Genomic DNA, 19,813 nt, shown 5'->3' on the forward strand with positions numbered 1-19,813 from the left:
GTGCCTATAGCTAGTAACTTGTTCTTTTGTGTGACATAAAATTAAATATAAGATACACGAAACCAGTAAAAGAGGCAAGCAAGACAGTACACATTTCTTCAGTCTGGAAGTCCAAGCATTTTTTCTCTCCAACCCTGTTACAGCTTTACATGGTGTGCTTTCCTTTCTGGGAAAGAATCTATTACCTCATCAAAGATCGTCAAATGTTTTGCTACATGAAAAAAAGAAATGTCTTTGTCTAATACTGAAAAAGCTGTTAATACAAACAGTACCCAAGACTTGTGTGGTTTCTCAATCTGATTACATGTATTTTATCACTGTCTGCTAGATAAAACAAAATAGGCCTGTCTAATATTGCAGCTACTGTAATACACACCAAATAAACGAGACCGTTTTGGCACAAATGGTCATTTTTATAACACGAGAAAATATAATTCACGAAGTACCAATATCAAATGCTTATTAGGCCTACTACAAGCAAAAAGTTTTATGTTCGGAAATAGTTTCACATTTCATTCATATGCTCCAGCTTCTCAAGCACGAGATCGGAAAGTAGTAGTATGAAATTTTTATATAAATTTGAAATCTTGTTATTCTTCCATAATTTGTGTGATGTCCCCATTTCTTCTCCTTCCTCGTTCTACCAAACAATCTTGACATCACTAAGTACGTAACATATTCTCCGGTTAACTTTGCTAACCCTGCCACAATCAACGGTTTAGTTATCCCGCGTTTATTCTCCGATTAGGCATTATTACTTGTTCATACAAAGCGTTTTCTGCGCTACTCAGGCAGCTGCTACCGGGGACAGTACTTTTTATTTTTATTATTTTATTTGGTATGCGTATTCCATGGATCCGTACATGCGAGTGTTTCGCCTGGATGTGGAACGTGTCAATACAATTGTACAAATACAATTAATGCTACAGAATAGTAATATAATACAATGATATAGATATTAATAAGTATCACTTTTTCTCATTTACAAGCTGTCATTTAACTAGTACAGCAATTCACACCATAACTATAATATTAACACTATAACATTAACATAATATTGTATCGTCCATCTAATAACTAAGAGACTAAATACATTTATTATTAAAGGAATGCATTACTTCTGGAAAAGAATTCATCTAAGGAGTACAGTGAATAGTCAAGCAGGCATTTTTTTAACGTACCTTTGAACAGCGTTTCATTTTCTCTTGTACTTTTAATATAATTAGGCAATGCATTAAAAGTCTTTATAGCAGCATACTTTACTCCCTTCTGTACAAGTGATAAATTTTTTAGTTCAACATGTAGATCATCTTTACCTCTAGTAGTTATGGTATGAACAATTTTTTTTCATACTGAGCATAGTCTTTATTAACTACATTCATCAGAGAGTATATGTACTGACATGTGGTCAGAATACCTAACTGTGTGAAAAGTTTTCTACATGAGGTTCGTGGAGGAACCCCACACATGATTCTGACTGCTCTCTTCTGAGCAGTTAAGATTTTTTTTGAGGCTGGTGAATTACCCCAGAATACTATTCTGTAACTCATTGATGAGTTAAAGTACCCAAAGTAAGCTGATTTTAAAATGTTGATGTCCCCAAAATGAGTAATGATTCTTAGAGCAAAAGTTGCTGATGAAAGCCTTTTTAGAGTAAGGGACATACGCTGTTCCCAGTTGAGCCTACTGTCAATGTGAACCCCCAGGAATTTAGTGGAGTGCACTTGATCTAGTTCCTGGTTGTCATGAGCAATTACTATATTTTCTAGAGTTTTATTTTTGTGTGGAACTGTATAAAATTAGTTTTTTTTTTAATATTAACTGAAAGAGAATTAATTGAAAACCAAGCTGTAACTTCTCTGAGTATATCATTAACATCAGTCTCCAGATCAGCAGTAGACTTACCATCTACTACAATGTTTGTATCATCAGCAAACATTGTGAATTCACAATTTTTACTAATGGGCAGGGGTAAATCATTAACACATATTAAAAACAGCAAGGGCCCAAGGACAGATCCCTGGGGAACTCCATGCTGAATTTTGCCCCATTCAGAATCCACTGGATTAGAAGATCCTTTGTTGCAGCCTTACAACTGGTCCTTACTAGTGAACCAGTCCGGCCAAAAATTTTCTATCAAAGTTTAATTTTCTTGGATACACCAAAAAGAAAATACATAATCTTTCTTACCTATGATTCCTGTTAGTCGTTTATTTCCACTCTGGTAGTCTGAATCTAAGGATTTCGCTGGTAATTATAACAACGCTGATCATTCGCAAACACAGTCAACCACATAAACAAACAGCGATTGCCAGTCACCCATTTGGCTTTATTCCGTTCAGCTCGTATAGCCCCGTCCACTTCTGCTTGCAGGGAAGTTTATTTCTAGACGTGACGGAATTCCCCCTGGCAGATACATGACGTACACTATACATGCATTCAAAATTCAACTTATGATTCATTCAGAAATAAACTTAGAATATGTTCTAAAATGTTCAAAAACCAACAGGAATGTATTTCAAAATCACATGAATAATCAACAGACCAACGTGCGCTGGTTACTAGGCGTTTTGTAAAACAAGGTTTTTTTCCTAAAGAATATGAACCTGGTGGCCCCCTCCCATTGCCGCCCGTGGCAGATACCCCGGTTTGCCCCCTGTGAATCTGGCAACTTGTATGCGCCAGTAAAAATTTTTCCGGGTAGCATTATGCTGCTGCTGCTTACACAGCTAACAGTCACTCTTCTGTAGCCAGAAGTGGGAGAAGGTACTACACATGCATGACTCAACTGCGCACGCGCAAATCTAAAGTAACAGTTGTGACGTCACGCTCGTCAGAGATGGAGGCAATTTGTTGTTAAGAAGCATTGAACAGTCTTCCTAAGGCCTTTAACACATTTTGCTGTTGGCAGATGCTTGTATGAGCACTGTGTTTAGTAGCTGTATATGGCGTATTTCCTTTGTGACTTAAGTTTTATTTTCGTTTTTCTTTCTCTCGTTCATGTTTTATTGCTGCAGTATTATTCTGCAGTAGTGGGATACATAATACCCTTTGTTAGAGTACTGTTTCTTACCAGTCAAAATTACAAAAATTTAACTGAAAGCTTTAAAAAAAAAAAGCATCCGGAATTCAAAAAAATTACCGGGTTTATCCCGGTTTTCTCCCGGATGAAAAAATTCCCGGGTTTTTCCTGGATCTCCCGGGTCGTAGACACCCTGAGTAAAGCTGTGAGGATGGGGCGGGAGTCGTGCTTGGGTAACTCAGATGGTAGAGCACTTGCCTGCGAAAGGCAAAGGTCCCGAGTTCGAGCCTTGGTCCGACACACAGTTTTAATCTGCCAGGAAGTTTCAATACTGCTGGTATTCCAACCTGGAGTTTTCATTGTTTGATTTTTCCATGTTTAAACTGCAGTTTGCCTGAATACATTCGTTGTCAGAAATGATCTGACTTTAAAATTGTACAAATATTCATCAATAGTATACATGTTTGCAGGAGATGGTAAAAGTATAGATAGGGGCAAGTGGCATACTTACATATTTCATGCAGCAATGTTGTCAATGCTCGTTGTATGGCATGATTGTAATGAAAGAGGATGTGTCAGTTGCTGGTCTACACAGCCAATGGGAGAGCAGTGGGCAGATGAAATGTTTGGAAACAAGAGAAGAAGGAATATTGTCATGTTCTCATGTAAATTTAGATGTGAAATATGCTATGTATTCAGAAAAAAACAGCTATGTTCTCAAGTCCCACTGTAACCATAGCCCCGCAAATCATAACATATTCAGAAGAAAGAATACAGTATTTCTGACAATGAAAATTATAAATTCTATTATTGCTTGTAAATAGAAAGAGATTGCCTCTTTTTTTTGCCTCTCACTGGTATTTTATACTGTGTAAGAAAAAGACTATTGGTGAACAAATATTGCTAGTGTCAGATCCTCATTTCCATGAACCAAGTTAGGAAGCTCTCCTACCATTATTTGCGCCTTATTTCACAAGAACTGACCAGTCGACCTGTCAACAGCAACATGCAAAAGTCACAAGTAATATTTGTCACACAACTTCAACCACCGATCATATTAGGGTTAGCTACTTACCAAACATTTAAAAATTATTAATGACAACAAGCCATTTGACAATTTGTCTGCCACTGCCTAGTAACAATGACAACAAGAATAGAATGTTACTCACAGCTATTGTTACTGTCCACTCAATTTCAGCCAGGCTTCCGGAGTCAGTTTAAAGATAGTGAATTCTAGTGTGAGTTCAGTGGAAGTAGTTAACCACATTTAAAACTAAGTGATGACTATAAGTTAAGGTATTTTTTCCTTGTTAATTCCTTTTTAGTTGACAACAATCTGCCATGGATAGATTGTGTTAGTATATGCACTGATGAGGTGGCAACATTTACTGGAACTAAAAACGGGACCATGGCAGAGGTGTTTGCTGTTTCTCCTTCTGTAAAATTCACACATTGCATGATACCAGATGGAGAAGGGTAATTGAGAGCTGTTTCCTTGTCTCAATGTTTTCATGAAGGAAAATCAGTAGGATGTAGGTAAAATTAGCAGAATTGACATAGAACATCTCTAAGCCACTAGATGAAGGTCCTGGAAATTTATCCTCGAATTGTTGACTGAGTATGACTGGCTCCACAATCTGCTCAAAATGATCAAAACAGACCCCTTGTTGACAGTAGAACAGGAGTAGATAATAGAACTCTCAATTGATAGAACATTTCGAAATGAATTAGTAGCAGCAGCTTTATTCGTCTGCAGATCTCTTTGTACAAGGATATTGGACATGTCAAAGTATTTATAGGATTAGACCAATTTAAAATAAGCTAATTCATAGATACATACACTTACAGACTTCTAGTTAGAGACAATCATTAGATTTACTCCTGGTCTACTATACATTTTTTTAACAAATAACTTATTACATAAAGTAACGCCACATTGTTCACTCATATCTCACTACCAGTCACTGCACATACTATGCACACACTGTTTCGTAACACTTCACTCAAAACACACACACACACACACACACACACACACACGCACACACTTTTGGTCTCTGGGCCATTTTCTGTACTGCAACTTTCCATTTGATATCCTGAAAAACTGAGTCAGCATCCCTCTAAAATGAGAGAGATGTTGAGCTCAGAAAGAGGAAGAAGTGTCAGTATTGTGCTATACATAGCTTGGGGGTACGTGTGTCTAGAAAAGGAAAAAAGAAGGGAAAAACATAGTGTGAAGGTGTTATGTGGAATGCTGGATGTTTTATAATCATTATTATTTATTTGTATAACTTTTTTTAACCAGACCCCTACTCTGTTTTGTCTCAGTAATTCTTCAATGTATAAAATGTATTACATAACATGTACTTTTTAGCTGCCTTTTTAAATAAGCGTATTTTTGCAATTTCTTTAATCTCATTTGGTAATTTATTATACAGTTTTATTCCTTGGTAGAAAACGCTGTTTTGAGTTTTAAGTTTATTTTTCCTTAGTAAATGTAAGTTGAGTCTAGCTCTTGTTCCATGGTCATGGACAGAGCTGTTTGTGCAGTAATTACCAATGTTATTTTTGATTTGTACAACTGACTCGTAAATGTATTCATACAGAGCAGTTAAAATCCCCAGTGTTTTGAACAGATCTCTACAATGAGCTCATATACTATTTTTAGTTATTATTCTTATGGCTCTCTTCTGGAGTTTGAAAATTGTGTTCATATTTTGTCCATTTGTTCCCCAAAGAAGAATGCCATAGCTAAGGATTGAGTGTACATATGAACATGTAATTAAAAGACACTGCATGTTACACACTGATGATAGGATGCTAAAGGCGTAACATACTGATGACATTCTGTTTGCAAGTACCTTTGTGTGCTCACACTACTTCAACTGGGAATCAGTATTCATTCCTAGAAATTTTGCATTTGTTACACAGTCTATAGAGGTGCCATCTACATTTAATTTACCATTGTCATTTTTCCCTCTTCAAACTGAAATTCATGGTATTAGTTTTCTTTATGTTCAATGTCTGTTGCTTATTGACCAATCACAAGCTTCCTTGAGAGTTTCTTTTGCTTTCTCTGCAAAGAGTTCTCTTGTTTTCTCAGTGACTATAATATTGCTGTCATCAGTGAGGAGAATTTTTTCACCATGAGTAACACTACTGGAAAGTCATTGATGTATATCAGGAATAGTATTGGTCCTAATATGCTACCTTGTGGAACTCCTATATTAATGTATTTTGGTCATGATAAGTGTTTTACTAAATGTTTGGATCTATTTGAAGTATGTGTTATCTCTACTCTTTGTACTCTACCTGCTAGGTGTGATCAAAACCAGTCATTATCTACCCCTCTTATTCCTAATGCTTCTAATTTATTTAAAAGAATTGTGGTCGACTGTATCAAAGGCCTTAGAAAGATCCAAAAACATGCCTGTGACACACTCATCTTTGTCAAGAGCATCAGGTACAACTTTTGTAAATTCTACTATGGTTGACTCCGTATTTTTGCCACTTCGGAAACTAAACTGTGATTCGCTTAAAAGGTTGTATTTATTCAGATAATTCATTAATCCGTCTTTCATAATTGCTTCTATTATTTTTGAGAATGGAAACAGCACAGGGAAATGGGCCAGTAACTTTCTATGTCTTTTGCATTACCTTTCTTAAGCAAAAGTTTTGCCCGATTAGCTATTCTGGAAATGTCCATGATGTGAAGGATTCATTTATCATATTTGTTAAGGGGCATTGTATAATCCCTATGCATTGTTTCAGTACACACATTGGTACTGCATCTAAGCCTAGTTACTTTTTATTTTTTAGTTTTTGAACAGTTTTATTAACTTCATTTTCTGTGATTGGAAGTAACATCATTGTATTTAGTGCAACATTATTTACAGGTGTTTTATTTGTTTTGGGGAATTTTTGCCGTAACTTCTCTGCAATACTTGAAAAATGCTCGTTTACATAGTTTGCTAAGTGTTGTGGATCATTTATTATTTTATCCCCCTCCCTTAGCAGTATGTTATTCTGTGCTTGTTTGCCTCTCCCCGTTTCTTTTTTTTATAACATCCCAGACTTCTTTGCTTTTATTCTCCGCATTGTATATTATTTTGTCATTAAATGACTTTTTTGCAGCAATCAGCACCTTCCTGTAGACCTTTTTGTATCTATGATAGAAATTTAAGAATTATGTATCACTGCGACTCTTTTTCATGGAACTGAGGTATTTAATTGTTTGGGAGGACTTCTTAATACTTGCTGTTATCCATCTGTTTTTGTGAGATGTTGATACAGACATGCATACTTTTGGAAATGACCTTTCAAAGTGCAGTTTAAATAATGTGGAGAATTCAGAGAATTTCATATTACATTGGTTTCCTTATACACTTCATCCCAGCTTTGTTTTGCTAGTTCTTTTGAAAAATCTTTTATTTTGATTTCTGATAATGTCGTTTGTAAGCTTGTAGTTTAGGTAATGATTCAATGCCCGATTTTACTGTTGTTATTTGACAGAGGTGGTCTGATAGTCTGAGATCTTTAACGCTATATCACATTTTTCCCTGTCAATATTTGTGGCCACATGGTCAATTACTGATGCAGTCATTGTAGTAACCCTTGTTGCTGTTTCAAAGATCTAACAATAACTGAATCTGCTTTCTTCACAAATTCAAGCACACACATCACACTAAAAGTGAAAATATCAGAAAATTTCAGAATTTTGAACCATGCACATTTTTATTCTTGTTTTTCTTTTTAGATAATCAGTTTGAATATAACAATTTCTAAATAGGCATTTAAACGTTGGTTATTCTATCATCATTTGTATGTCATGGTCTTTCAGTAATACATTCTAAATGAATAAAAGCAATAGGGATGGAAACAGTTAAACTGTAAATAAGTAACTAATTTATATATATATATATATATATATATATATATATATATATATATATATATATATATATATATATATATATATAAAAAGAAAGATGATGAGACTTACCAAACAAAAGCGCTGGCAGGTCGATAGACACACAAACAAACACAAATATACACACAAAATTCAAGCTTTCGCAACAAACTGTTGCCTCATCAGGAAAGAGGGAAGGAGAGGGAAAGACGAAAGGATGTGGGTTTTAAGGGAGAGGGTAAGGAGTCATTCCAATCCCGGGAGCGGAAAGACTTACCTTAGGGGGAAAAAAGGACAGGTATACACTCGCACACACACACATATCCATCCACACATACAGACACAAGCAGACATATTTAAAGACAAAGAGTTTGGGCAGAGATGTCAGTCGAGGTGGAAGAGTAGAGGCTGAGGGACTGCGTCAGCTTTCAGACAACACCACATACAAAGTTTGCCAAGGTAACCCCATTCCCGATGTCCAGGCGGAGCTTCAAGGAATCCTCAGAACCTTAGGCCCCCTGCAAAACCTTTCACCTGACTCCATCAACCTCCTGACCCCACCGACACCCCGCACCCCAACCTTCTACCTTCTTCCTAAAATCCACAAACCCAATCATCCCGGCCGCCCCATTGTAGCTGGTTACCAAGCCCCCACAGAACGTATCTCTGCCTACGTAGATCAACACCTTCAACCCATTACATGCAGTCTCCCATCCTTCATCAAAGACACCAACCACTTCCTTGAATGCCTGGAATCCTTACCCAATCTGTTACCCCCGGAAACCATCCTTGTAACCATTGATGCCACTTCCTTATACACAAATATTCCGCACGTCCAGGGCCTCGCTGCGATGGAGCATTTCCTTTCACGCCGATCACCTGCCACCCTACCTAAAACCTCTTTCCTCATTACCTTAGCCAGCTTCATCCTGACCCACAACTTCTTCACTTTTGAAGGCCAGACATACCAACAATTAAAGGGAACAGCCATGGGTACCAGGATGGCCCCCTCGTACGCCAACCTATTCATGGGTCGCTTAGAGGAAGCCTTCTTGGTTACCCAGGTCTGCCAACCCAAAGTTTGGTTCAGATTTATTGATGACATCTTCATGATCTGGACTCACAGTGAAGAAGAACTCCAGAGTTTCCTCTCCAACCTCAACTCCTTTGGTTCCGTCAGATTCACCTGGTCCTACTCCAAATCCCATGCCACTTTCCTTGACGTTGACCTCCACCTGTCCAATGGCCAACTTCACACGTCCGTCCACATCAAACCCACCAACAAGCAACAGTACCTCCATTATGACAGCTGCCACCCATTCCACATCAAACGGTCCCTTCCCTACAGCCTAGGTCTTCGTGGCAAACGAATCTGCTCCAGTCCGGAATCCCTGAAACATTACACCAACAACCTGACAACAGCTTTCGCATCCCGCAACTACCCTCCCGGCCTGGTACAGAAGCAAATAACCAGAGCCACTTCCTCATCCCCCACAGAAGAACCACAAAAGTGCCCCACTTGTGACAGGATACTTTCTGGGACTGGACCAGACTCTGAATGTGGCTCTCCAGCAGGGATACGACTTCCTCAAATCCTGCCCTGAAATGAGATCCATCCTTCATGAAATCCTCCCCACTCCGCCAAGAGTGTCTTTCCGCCGTCCACCTAACCTTCGTAACCTGTTAGTTCATCCCTATGAAATCCCCAAACCACCTTCCCTACCCTCTGGCTCCTATCCTTGTAACCGCCCCCGGTGCAAAACATGTCCCATGCACCCTCCCACCACCACCTACTCCAGTCCTGTAACCCGGAAGGTGTACACGATCAAAGGCAGAGCCACGTGTGAAAGCACCCACGTGATTTACCAACTGACCTGCCTACACTGTGATGCATTCTATGTGGGAATGACCAGCAACAAACTGTCCATTCGCATGAATGGACACAGGCAGACAGTGTTTGTTGGTAATGAGGATCACCCTGTGGCTAAACATGCCTTGGTGCACAGCCAGCACATCTTGGCACAGTGTTACACCGTCCGGGTTATCTGGATACTTCCCACCAACACCAACCTATCCGAACTCCGGAGATGGGAACTTGCCCTTCAGTATATCCTCTCTTCTCGTTATCCGCCAGGCCTCAATCTCCGCTAATTTCAAGTTGCCGCCACTCATACCTCACCTGTCTCTCAACCACTTCTTTGCCTCTACTCTTCCACCTCGACTGACATCTCTGCCCAAACTCTTTGTCTTTAAATATGTCTGCTTGTGTCTGTATGTGTGGATGGATGTGTGTGTGTGTGTGCGCGAGTGTATACCTGTCCTTTTTTCCCCCTAAGGTAAGTCTTTCCGCTCCCGGGATTGGAATGACTCCTTACCCTCTCCCTTAAAACCCACATCCTTTCGTCTTTCCCTCTCCTTCCCTCTTTCCTGATGAGGCAACAGTTTGTTGCGAAAGCTTGAATTTTGTGTGTATATTTGTGTTTGTTTGTGTGTCTATCGACCTGCCAGCGCTTTTGTTTGGTAAGTCTCATCATCTTTCTTTTTAGATATATTTTTCCACGTGGAATGTTTCCCTCTGTTATATATATATATATATATATATATATATATATATATATATATATATATATATATATATATATATTATATATATATATATACACACTTTTGCTCAGATCCAATAACTTCACATGCAGCCATAGTTATTCACAAACTAGGTGTAATTGTTAACTTCCACTACCTTTGAATAAAACAAATGTTTGATAATTTTTAAAAAAAGTTTAACTCTGATATGCTCGAAGGACACTCTTATTCAGATAGTTCATATATCAATAAAGCAGTTTTGTAATTTTCATTGGTCAGAATACGTTAAAAATAAAATTGAGCCATCAGTGCACTCGACAGCTCGTACCATTTGAAAATAGGGAAAAATCCCAACGTGGTGGTCTCCACTATGTGCCTCTAGTTAGCTATTGTCTAGTTTTTGTGCTGTCTAGTTCATTGAGGACATGGAGCTTTAATCACCACTGTGAGAAATTGCTTTTTGTGAGGTACCCAAATCCAAATCTCCATTGTATGTAATTCTCTTTGAAATGTTTGCTCAGAAACTGGACCTAGAATCACTAACCCAACAGTTGGAAACTGATTGTTATTCACAAGCTGTGCACTCCTCTACGGTCCCTGTTAGTTAGGATAATTGTATAATCAATGTACAACATGGCTGAGAGTGGTACACCATTCCTTGTAGACACGTCAAATAGTCCTTGCTGATACACTAACAAATTGACCAGCTTCATTCGTGATGTGCTCATGGGCATGTTCAAACGAAATTGATCCTTTCTGAAATTCTGTCATGTTTCCATCTCAACCAATGTCACTACACTGATTCCGTACAACAGACTGTTACTTACACTCTACTTCATGGTGATGAGATACGTCAGTGGTGGAGGGTCACATGATACCCTGGTACCAGTATATGCCATCTACAGCTCTCCAAAGTGACAAATGTGCTCTTTCCAGGTGGGTGACTGACATTTTGTCTGGCGAGCTTATTACTACAGCAGTACACATGCAGGCAGCATCTACATCTACATGACTACTCTGCAATTCACATTTAAGTGCTTGGCAGAGGGTTCATCGAACCACAATCATACTATCTCTCTACCATTCCACTCCCGAACAGCGCGCGGGAAAAACGAACACCTAAACCTTTCTGTCCGAGCTCTGACTTCTCTTATTTTATTTTGATGATCATTCCTACCTATGTAGGTTGGGCTCAACAAAATATTTTCGCATTCGGAAGAGAAAGTTGGTGACTGAAATTTCGTCAATAAATCTCGCCGTGACGAAAAACGTCTTTGCTGTAATGACTTCCACACAAATTCGCGTATCATATCTGCCACACTCTCTCCCCTACTACGTGATAATACAAAACGAGCTGCCCTTTTTTGCACCCTTTCGATGTCCTCCGTCAATCCCACCTGGTAAGGATCCCACACCGCACAGCAATATTCTAACAGAGGACGAACGAGTGTAGTGTAAGCTGTCTCTTTAGTGGACTTGTTGCATCTTCTAAGTGTCCTGCCAATGAAACGCAACCTTTGGCTCGCCTTCCCCACAATATTATCTATGTGGTCTTTCCAACTGAAGTTGGTTGTAATTTTAACACCCAGGTACTTAGTTGAATTGACAGCCTTGAGAATTGTACTATTTATCGAGTAATCGAATTCCAACGGATTTCTTTTGCAACTCATGTGGATCACCTCACACTTTTCGTTATTTAGCGTCAACTGCCACCTGCCACACCATACAGCAATCTTTTCTAAATTGCTTTGCAACTGATACTGGTCTTCGGATGACCTTACTAGACGGTAAATTACAGCATCATCTGCAAACAACCTAAGAGAACTGCTCAGATTGTCACCCAGGTCATTTATATAGATCAGGAACAGTAAAGGTCCCAGGACGCTTCCCTGGGGAACACCTGATATCACTTCAGTTTTACTCGATGATTTGTCGTCTATTACTACAAACTGCGACCTTCCTGACAGGAATTCACGAATCCAGTCGCACAACTGAGACGATACCCCATAGGCCCGCAGCTTGATTAGAAGTCGCTTGTGAGGAACGGTGTCAAAAGCTTTCTGGAAATCTAGAAATACTGAATCAACTTGAGATCCCCTGTCGATAGCGGCCATTACTTCGTGCGAATAAAGAGCCAGCTGCGTTGCACAAGAACGGCGTTTTCTGAAACCATGCTGATTACGTATCAATAGATCGTTCCCTTCGAGGTGATTAATAATGTCTGAATACAGTATATGCTCCAAAACCCTACTGCAAACCGACGTCAATGATATAGGTCTGTAGTTAGATGGATTACTCCTACTACCCTTCTTAAAGACTGGTGCGACCTGCCCAATTTTCCAGTCTGTAGGTACAGATCTATCGGTGAGCGAGCAGTTGTATATGAGTGTAAAGTAGGGAGCTATTGTATCAGCGTAATCTGAAAGAAACCTAACCGGTATACAATCTGGACCTGAAGACTTGCCCTTATCAAGCGGTTTGAGTTGCTTCGCAACCCCAAAGGTATCTACTTCTAAGAAACTCATGCTAGCAGCTGTTCATGTTTCAAATTCTGGAATATTCCATTCATCTTCCCTGGTGAAGGAATTTCGGAAAACTGCGTTCAATAACTCCGCTTTAGCGGCACAGTCGTCGGTAACAGTACCATCGGCACTGCACAGCGAAGGTATTGACTGCGTCTTGTGTACTTTACATACGACCAGAATTTCTTTGGATTTTCTACCAAATTTCGAGACAATGTTCCGTTGTGGAACCTATTAAAGGCATTTCGCATTGAAGTCCGTGCCAAATTCTGCGCGTCTGTAAATGTTAGGCAATCTTCGGGATTTCGCGTTCTTCTGATCTTCGCATTCTTTTTCCCTTGCCTCTGCAACAGAGTTCGGACCTGTTTTGTGTACCACGGGGCATCAGTTCCATCTCTTACCAATTTATGAGGTATGAATCTCTCAATTGCTGTTGCTACTATATCTTTGAATTTCAGCCACATCTCGTCTACATTTGCATAGTCAGTTCGGAAGGAGTGGAGATTGTCTCTTAGGAAGGCTTCTAGTGACACTTTATCCGCTTTTTTAAATAAAAGTATTTTGCGTTTGTTTCTGGTGGATTTGGAAGAAATGGTATTGAGCCTAGCTACAACGACCTTGTGATCACTAATCTTTGTATCAGTCATGATGCTCTCTATCAGCTCTGGATTGTTTGTGGCTAAGAGGTCAAGTGTGTTTTCGCAACCATTTACAATTCGCGTGGGTTCGTGGACTAACTGCTCGAAATAATTTTCGGAGAAAGCATTTATGACAGTCTCGGAAGATGTTTTCTGCCTACCACCAGTTTTGAACAAGTATTTTTGCCAACATATCGAGGGAAGGTTGAAGTCCCCACCAACTATAACCGTATGAGTGGGGTATTTATTTGTTACGAGACTCAAATTTTCTCTGAACTGTTCCGCAACTATATCATCGGAGTCTGGGGGTCGGTAGAAGGAGTCAATTATTAACTTAGTTCGGCTTTTAAGTATAACCTCCACCCATACCAATGCGCACGGAGTATCTACTTCGACTTCACTACAAGATAAACCACTACTGACAGACACAAACACTCCACCACCAATTCTGCCTTATCTATCTTTCCTGAACACCGCCTGAGACTTCGTAAAAATTTCTGCAGAACTTATTTCAGGCTTTAGCCAGCTTTCTGTACCTATAACGATTTCAGCTTCTGTGCTTTCTATTAGTGCTTGAAGCTCAGGGACTTACCCAGCACAACTACAACAATTTACAACTACAATTCCGACTGTTCCTTGATCCAAGCACGTCCTATATTTGCCATGCGCCCTTTGAGATTGCAGCCCACCCCGTACTTTCCCGAGGCCTTCTAACCTAAAAACCAGCCCAGTCCACGTCACACAGCCTCCGCTACCCGTGTAGCCGCCAGCTGAGTGTAGTGAACTCCTGACCTATTCAGCGGAACCCGAAATCCTACCACCCTATGGTGCAAGTCAAGGAATCTGCAGCCAACACGGTCGCAAAACCGTCTGAGCCTCTGATTCAGACCCTCCACCCGGCTCTGCACCAAAGGTCCGCAGTCGGTTCTGTCAACGATGCTGCAGATGGTGAGCTCTGCCTTCATCTTGTAAGCAAGACCGGCAGCCTTCACCACATCAGATAGCCGCTGGAATCCAGAGAGAATTTCCTCAGATCCAAAGCCACACACGACATTAGTGCCGACATGTGCCATCACCTGCAGCTGGCTGCACCCTGTGCTCTTCATGGCATCCGGAAGGACCCTTTCCAGATCAGGAATGACTCCACCCGGAATGCACACGGAGTGCACACTGGATTTCTTCCCCTCCTTAGCCGCCATATCCCTAAGGGGCCCCATTACGCGCCTAACATTGGAGCTCCCAACTACCAATAAGCCCACCCTCTGTGATTGCCCGGACCTTGAAGACTGAGAATCATCCTCTGAAACAGGGCAGGCAGCTGCATCTTGCTCAGCCAGAGACAGTGCTTGAAACCTGTTTGTCAGACACACCGGGGAGGCTTTCTGATCAGCCTCCGGGGATGTCTTTCGCTGCCTGCCACGCCTTGGAACAACCTCCCAATCAACCACAGGCGAGGGCTCAGCACCACTGCGGGCAGCAACCGGGGCAACCACAGCGGCAGACCGATCTGGGGACAGACGGGACGAGGTTGACATCCCCGTGATACCAAAGTCCGGCTCCCCACAGTGGTGCCCATGGGCAACAGCCTCAAGCTGCGCGACCGAAGTCAGCGCCGCTTGCAGCTGTGAGCGAAGGGATGCCAACTCAGCCCTCATCCGAACACAGCAATCACAGTCCCTGTCCATTCTAATCGATGTTGAAAAACAGTTACTGAAACACGAGTCAGTGCCTAGATAACGCAAAGAATGTAATAACTAACCTGTACAAATGCCTAACGACTGCACCAAATTTACAACAGCCATACAAATCACGATTACAATAAATTTAAGTTAGTACATACAGAGCACATAGCAGCTGATAACTGTATATGTAAATAGCTATCACTTAAGTAATTTAGAGGATTTTGTGAAGAGAAAATGTGATGTGAATAATCAATTATTGAGTCACATGAACAAATTTGGTAGCCTGTAAGGTACATCTAGTGGAGGTGACTAAGGAAGTTACAAACAAGGCAACAAATCCTTATCATGGACATTAGCTGTTGCCAGTCACACATCAAATCTGCAAATCACACTCGTTTGACAGAAGCAATTTGTGTAATATAAAGTCCTAGCAGCCTCTCTGCTACTGAACTGTTTCCCTATCTTCCTTTCATGTGTCCCCTCATTATGTTTAGGGATGTGGTTGGATGCTGAAGTTGAGGATAAGTGTCCACTGTGTGCTGTGCCCACATACTCTTTTTTGGATGCCTTGGTGCAATAGAGATCAAAGATAGTTCACGATAGTTCCTTAACATGCAGCTCCAACACCTACTCTGTATTATGTTCATACGAAGAGCATTGTTGACCCTCCATATTGCCAGGGTGTTGTGATCTGATGGTGCCATTAACAAGTCAGATATTATTAAGAGGAGTTTCAATGCCCTATCCCAACAACGTTAAATTTAGTGACTTGGCTTCCCTGTATTTCAGGACCACTGTAGCCATAGACGTGAAACTTTTACAGGACATTAAACTGTATGTTCTGAGTCTACTAAACTACAATAATTGTACTTCAGCCACTGCTTTCAGAAATAGTTTTTTAGTTACACGGTTAAAATTGTGTGCACTTTTTTGTACGTTATCCTAAATAATTTTCATTATACATAACATTATGTTCTTCTTTTACTTCAGCAGACCCAGGATATTATAACTCCCTGAAAAATTCAATACTCTACTCAAAGTGGTTTCTGAGATTTAGGGGAAAATGTAACAGAAAATGTAAATTTTCAGGAACGGCTCCTAAAGTTTCAGAAGATTGTAACTCACTTAATATTTGCTTAATTTTTATTTTTATTTTTAGTCATTCAGAAGCACCCTGCACCATACTGCATATCACCCTCCTGATATTTTTTCCAGTTTCTCTCTTCTTTTCTTATTTCTGGACCCCTTAGTGGCCAATTGTGCTGCATATTCTGCTTTATTAATGCCAACCTTGTCCACCCGTTAAAGTTCTCTGATGCAGTTTTCTCCAGGATTAATTGCCATATGCTGTAGCACTTCCACTGTTTCAATGTTGCCATCATTAAAAGCAATAACAGAATCAGTGCCCCCCCCCCCCCCATCACACACACACACACACACACACACACACACACACACACTCTCTTTAGTGTCTTCATTCCAACAAAAACATTTTTTTGGTGAGTGAGTCCATATAAGATTACTGAACGATTCATTGGGAGAATGAATCTGGCCATGCAGACACTTCTTCAGTAATTCAGGATTTGCCAGGTCTCTGTAAAAATGTTTTATGATATCCATGACTGCTGCTGGGATGGAATGTTTATGGCTGTATGAACTGTTTGAGTTCAGGGCATTGCACTAACTGCACCATGAATCAGGTCGATGAGGGCAAAGGTGGTGTACTGCTTTTTCATCAGTTGACAGTCTGCGGAAGAAGGTAGTCCACACTGCCTGCTTCATTTTCAACAAATACTCAGTATTATTTATAACAGCCATTCCATAATACTGCTTTAGTTCATCAATCATTTTGTCTGTCAACCTGCCTCTTATGGTTTTACCATCATAAAGTTTCTTGTCTTTCAAACTTTGTTTCAACTTCCTCAACCTGGTGCCCATCCTCTTCTGGCCATGACCAATACAAACACATAATTTAACCTTTATAACACAGCAATCCAGAGCCTTCTACATAAAAAATTACCAATTTTATTAGATCTTGAAGCAATGCATGTAAAAATTTTAACATTTTCAACCTGTGTAGATTGTATTTAAAAAATAAAATACTTCCCAAGTGAGTTTATAAGTCTATCTTCCCTTAAGAGCTTGTTCAGTCCAATGACTAGTCAAACTGGAGAGGTTGCACATTGGTCACTACCGCCTCTGCAGCAAACACGGATGTGTTCTGAGGATGGAAGTATGACTGTATTCTTTTGTCCTGACATCCAGCAGAGGCTTACCACCAATAGTTGATCAGTTTTCCAACCTGCAAGAGACTATTTTCACCATATTTGCTTGGGTGTGTGGAATATGTTGTGAATGTCTCATACATAACTTTTTTTTTTTGGAGCACATGGATCTGTATAAACTGATTAGCAAAATAAAGCAATCTCAAAGTACTGATTACTCTGATGAACTGGGCAGCAGGATGCATTCGTAGTAAGCAGAAGTTACTACTCACCAGCAACCTTCTTGTTTCAAAACAGAAAGAATAATTGGTCAACAGAAGCCACAGTAGCTTAGCTAAATTCTGAGCAATTGGTAGCTTGAGAATTTAGATTCTCTGCAGCTAATTTATACACCAGGAATTGATGCCAAATATGAAGAGGCCTGTCTGCAGCTTCCAGGAATAGAGCATTGATTGGTGTTGAAGGCATTGCTCCAATAGAGACTTTAATGCAGCAATATTGTGTTTTGTCTATTCTGGAAAGTGTTAACTTGACGCTGCTGTGGTAGAATATCACATCATAATCCAATTGACAGTACAGGGTGGTTGTGGTGGGATGTGCACTCCACCAAGATTTTATGGAAATCACAGAAAACATACATCAGGATGGCGGGATGCAGTTTGGACCATCGTCCTCCCGAATGCGAGTGCACTGTGTTAACCACTGCGCCATCCTGCTCGGCAGACAATGTGGCTGTTGAGTACAGTGACATGTTGTCTGCATATTGTAATAGTGGCACAGAAGTTTCAACACCAGCAGTATACATGGTTTATAAGAGGGAACCATGGACCTTGCCGTTGGTGGAGAGGCTTGCGTGCCTCAGCGATACAGATAGCCGTACCGTAGGTGCAACCACAACGGAGGGGTATCTGTTGAGAGGCCAGACAAACGTGTGGTTCCTGAAGAGGGGCAGCAGCCTTTTCAGTAGTTGCAGGGACAACAGTCTGGATGATTGACTGATCTGGCCTTGTATCACTAACCAAAACGGCCTTGCTGTGCTGGTACTGCGAACGGTTGAAAGCAGTAATTTTTCCCAAGAGCATTCAGCTTTACTGTATGGTTAAATGATGACGACGTCCTCTTGGGTAAAATATTCCGGAGGTAAAATAGTCTCCCATTCGGATTTCCGGGCGGGGACTACTCAGAAGGACGTTGTTATCAGGAGAAAGAAAACTGGCGCTCTACGGATCGGAGCGTGGAATGTCAGATCCCTTAATCGGGCAGGTAGGTTAGAAAATTTAAAAAGGGAAATGGATAACCTAAAGTTAGATATAGTGGGAATTAGTGAATTTCGGTGGCAGGAGGGACAAGACTTCTGGTCAGGTGAATACAGGGTTATAAATATAAAATCAAATAGGGGTATTGCAGGAGTAGGTTTAATAATGAATAGGAAAATAGGAATGCGGGTAAGCTACTAAAAACGGCATAGTGAACGCATTATTGTGGCCAAGGTAGATACGAAGCCCACGCCTACCACAGTAGTACAAATTTATATGCCAACTAGCTACGCAGATGACGAAGAGATTGATGAAATGTATGATGAGATACAAGAAATTATTCAGATAGTGAAGGGAGATGAAAATTTAATAGTCATGGGTGACTGGAACTCAATAGTAGGAAAGGGAAGAGAACGAAATGTAGTAGGTGGATATGGAATGGGAGTAAGGAATGAAAGACGAAGCCGCCTGGTAGAATTTTGCACAGAGCAGAACTTAATCATAGCTAACACTTGGTTCAAGAATCATAAAAGAAGGTTGTATACATGGAAGAAGCCTGGAGATACTGGAAGGTCTCAGTTAGATTATATAATGGTAAGACAGAGATTCAGGAACCAGGTTTTAAATTGTAAGACATTTCCAGGGGCAGATGTGGACTGACCACAATCTATTGGTTATCAACTGTAGATTAAAACTGAAGAAACTGCAAAAAGGTTGGAATTTGAGGAGATGGCAACTTGATAAACTGAAAGAACCAGAGGTTGTAGAGAGCTTCAGAAAGAGCATTAGGGGACGAGTGACAAGAATGGGGGAAAGAAGTACAGTAGAAGAAGAATGGGTAGCTTTGAGAGATGAAATAGTGAAGATAGCAGAGGATCAAGTAGGTAAAAAGACGAGGGCTAGTAGAAATCCTTGGGTAATAGAAGAGATACTGAATTTAATTGATGAAAGGAGAAAATATAAAAATGCAGTAAAT

General features: G+C 40.3%; 1 protein-coding gene across 2 annotated transcripts in view; it reads right to left on the reverse strand.

Moving 5' to 3' along the window:
- Window positions 1–19,813, reverse strand: part of LOC126259872 (putative protein tag-52) — a 150,340-nt gene that overhangs the window by 11,141 nt on the left and 119,386 nt on the right. Inside the window, exon 9 of one of the 2 annotated variants that reach the window (XM_049956930.1) lies at window positions 17,508–17,658. The exons of the other annotated variant lie outside the window; for it this stretch is intronic. Coding sequence (XP_049812887.1) covers window positions 17,629–17,658 — 30 coding nt within the window. The 3' untranslated portion in view covers window positions 17,508–17,628. Of the gene's footprint in view, window positions 1–17,507; window positions 17,659–19,813 lie in introns of those variants that run through there. 2 annotated transcript variants of the gene reach the window in all.

This window comes from Schistocerca nitens, chromosome 5, assembly GCF_023898315.1.
Source record: "Schistocerca nitens isolate TAMUIC-IGC-003100 chromosome 5, iqSchNite1.1, whole genome shotgun sequence".
Classification (NCBI taxonomy): Eukaryota; Metazoa; Arthropoda; class Insecta; order Orthoptera; family Acrididae; genus Schistocerca; species Schistocerca nitens.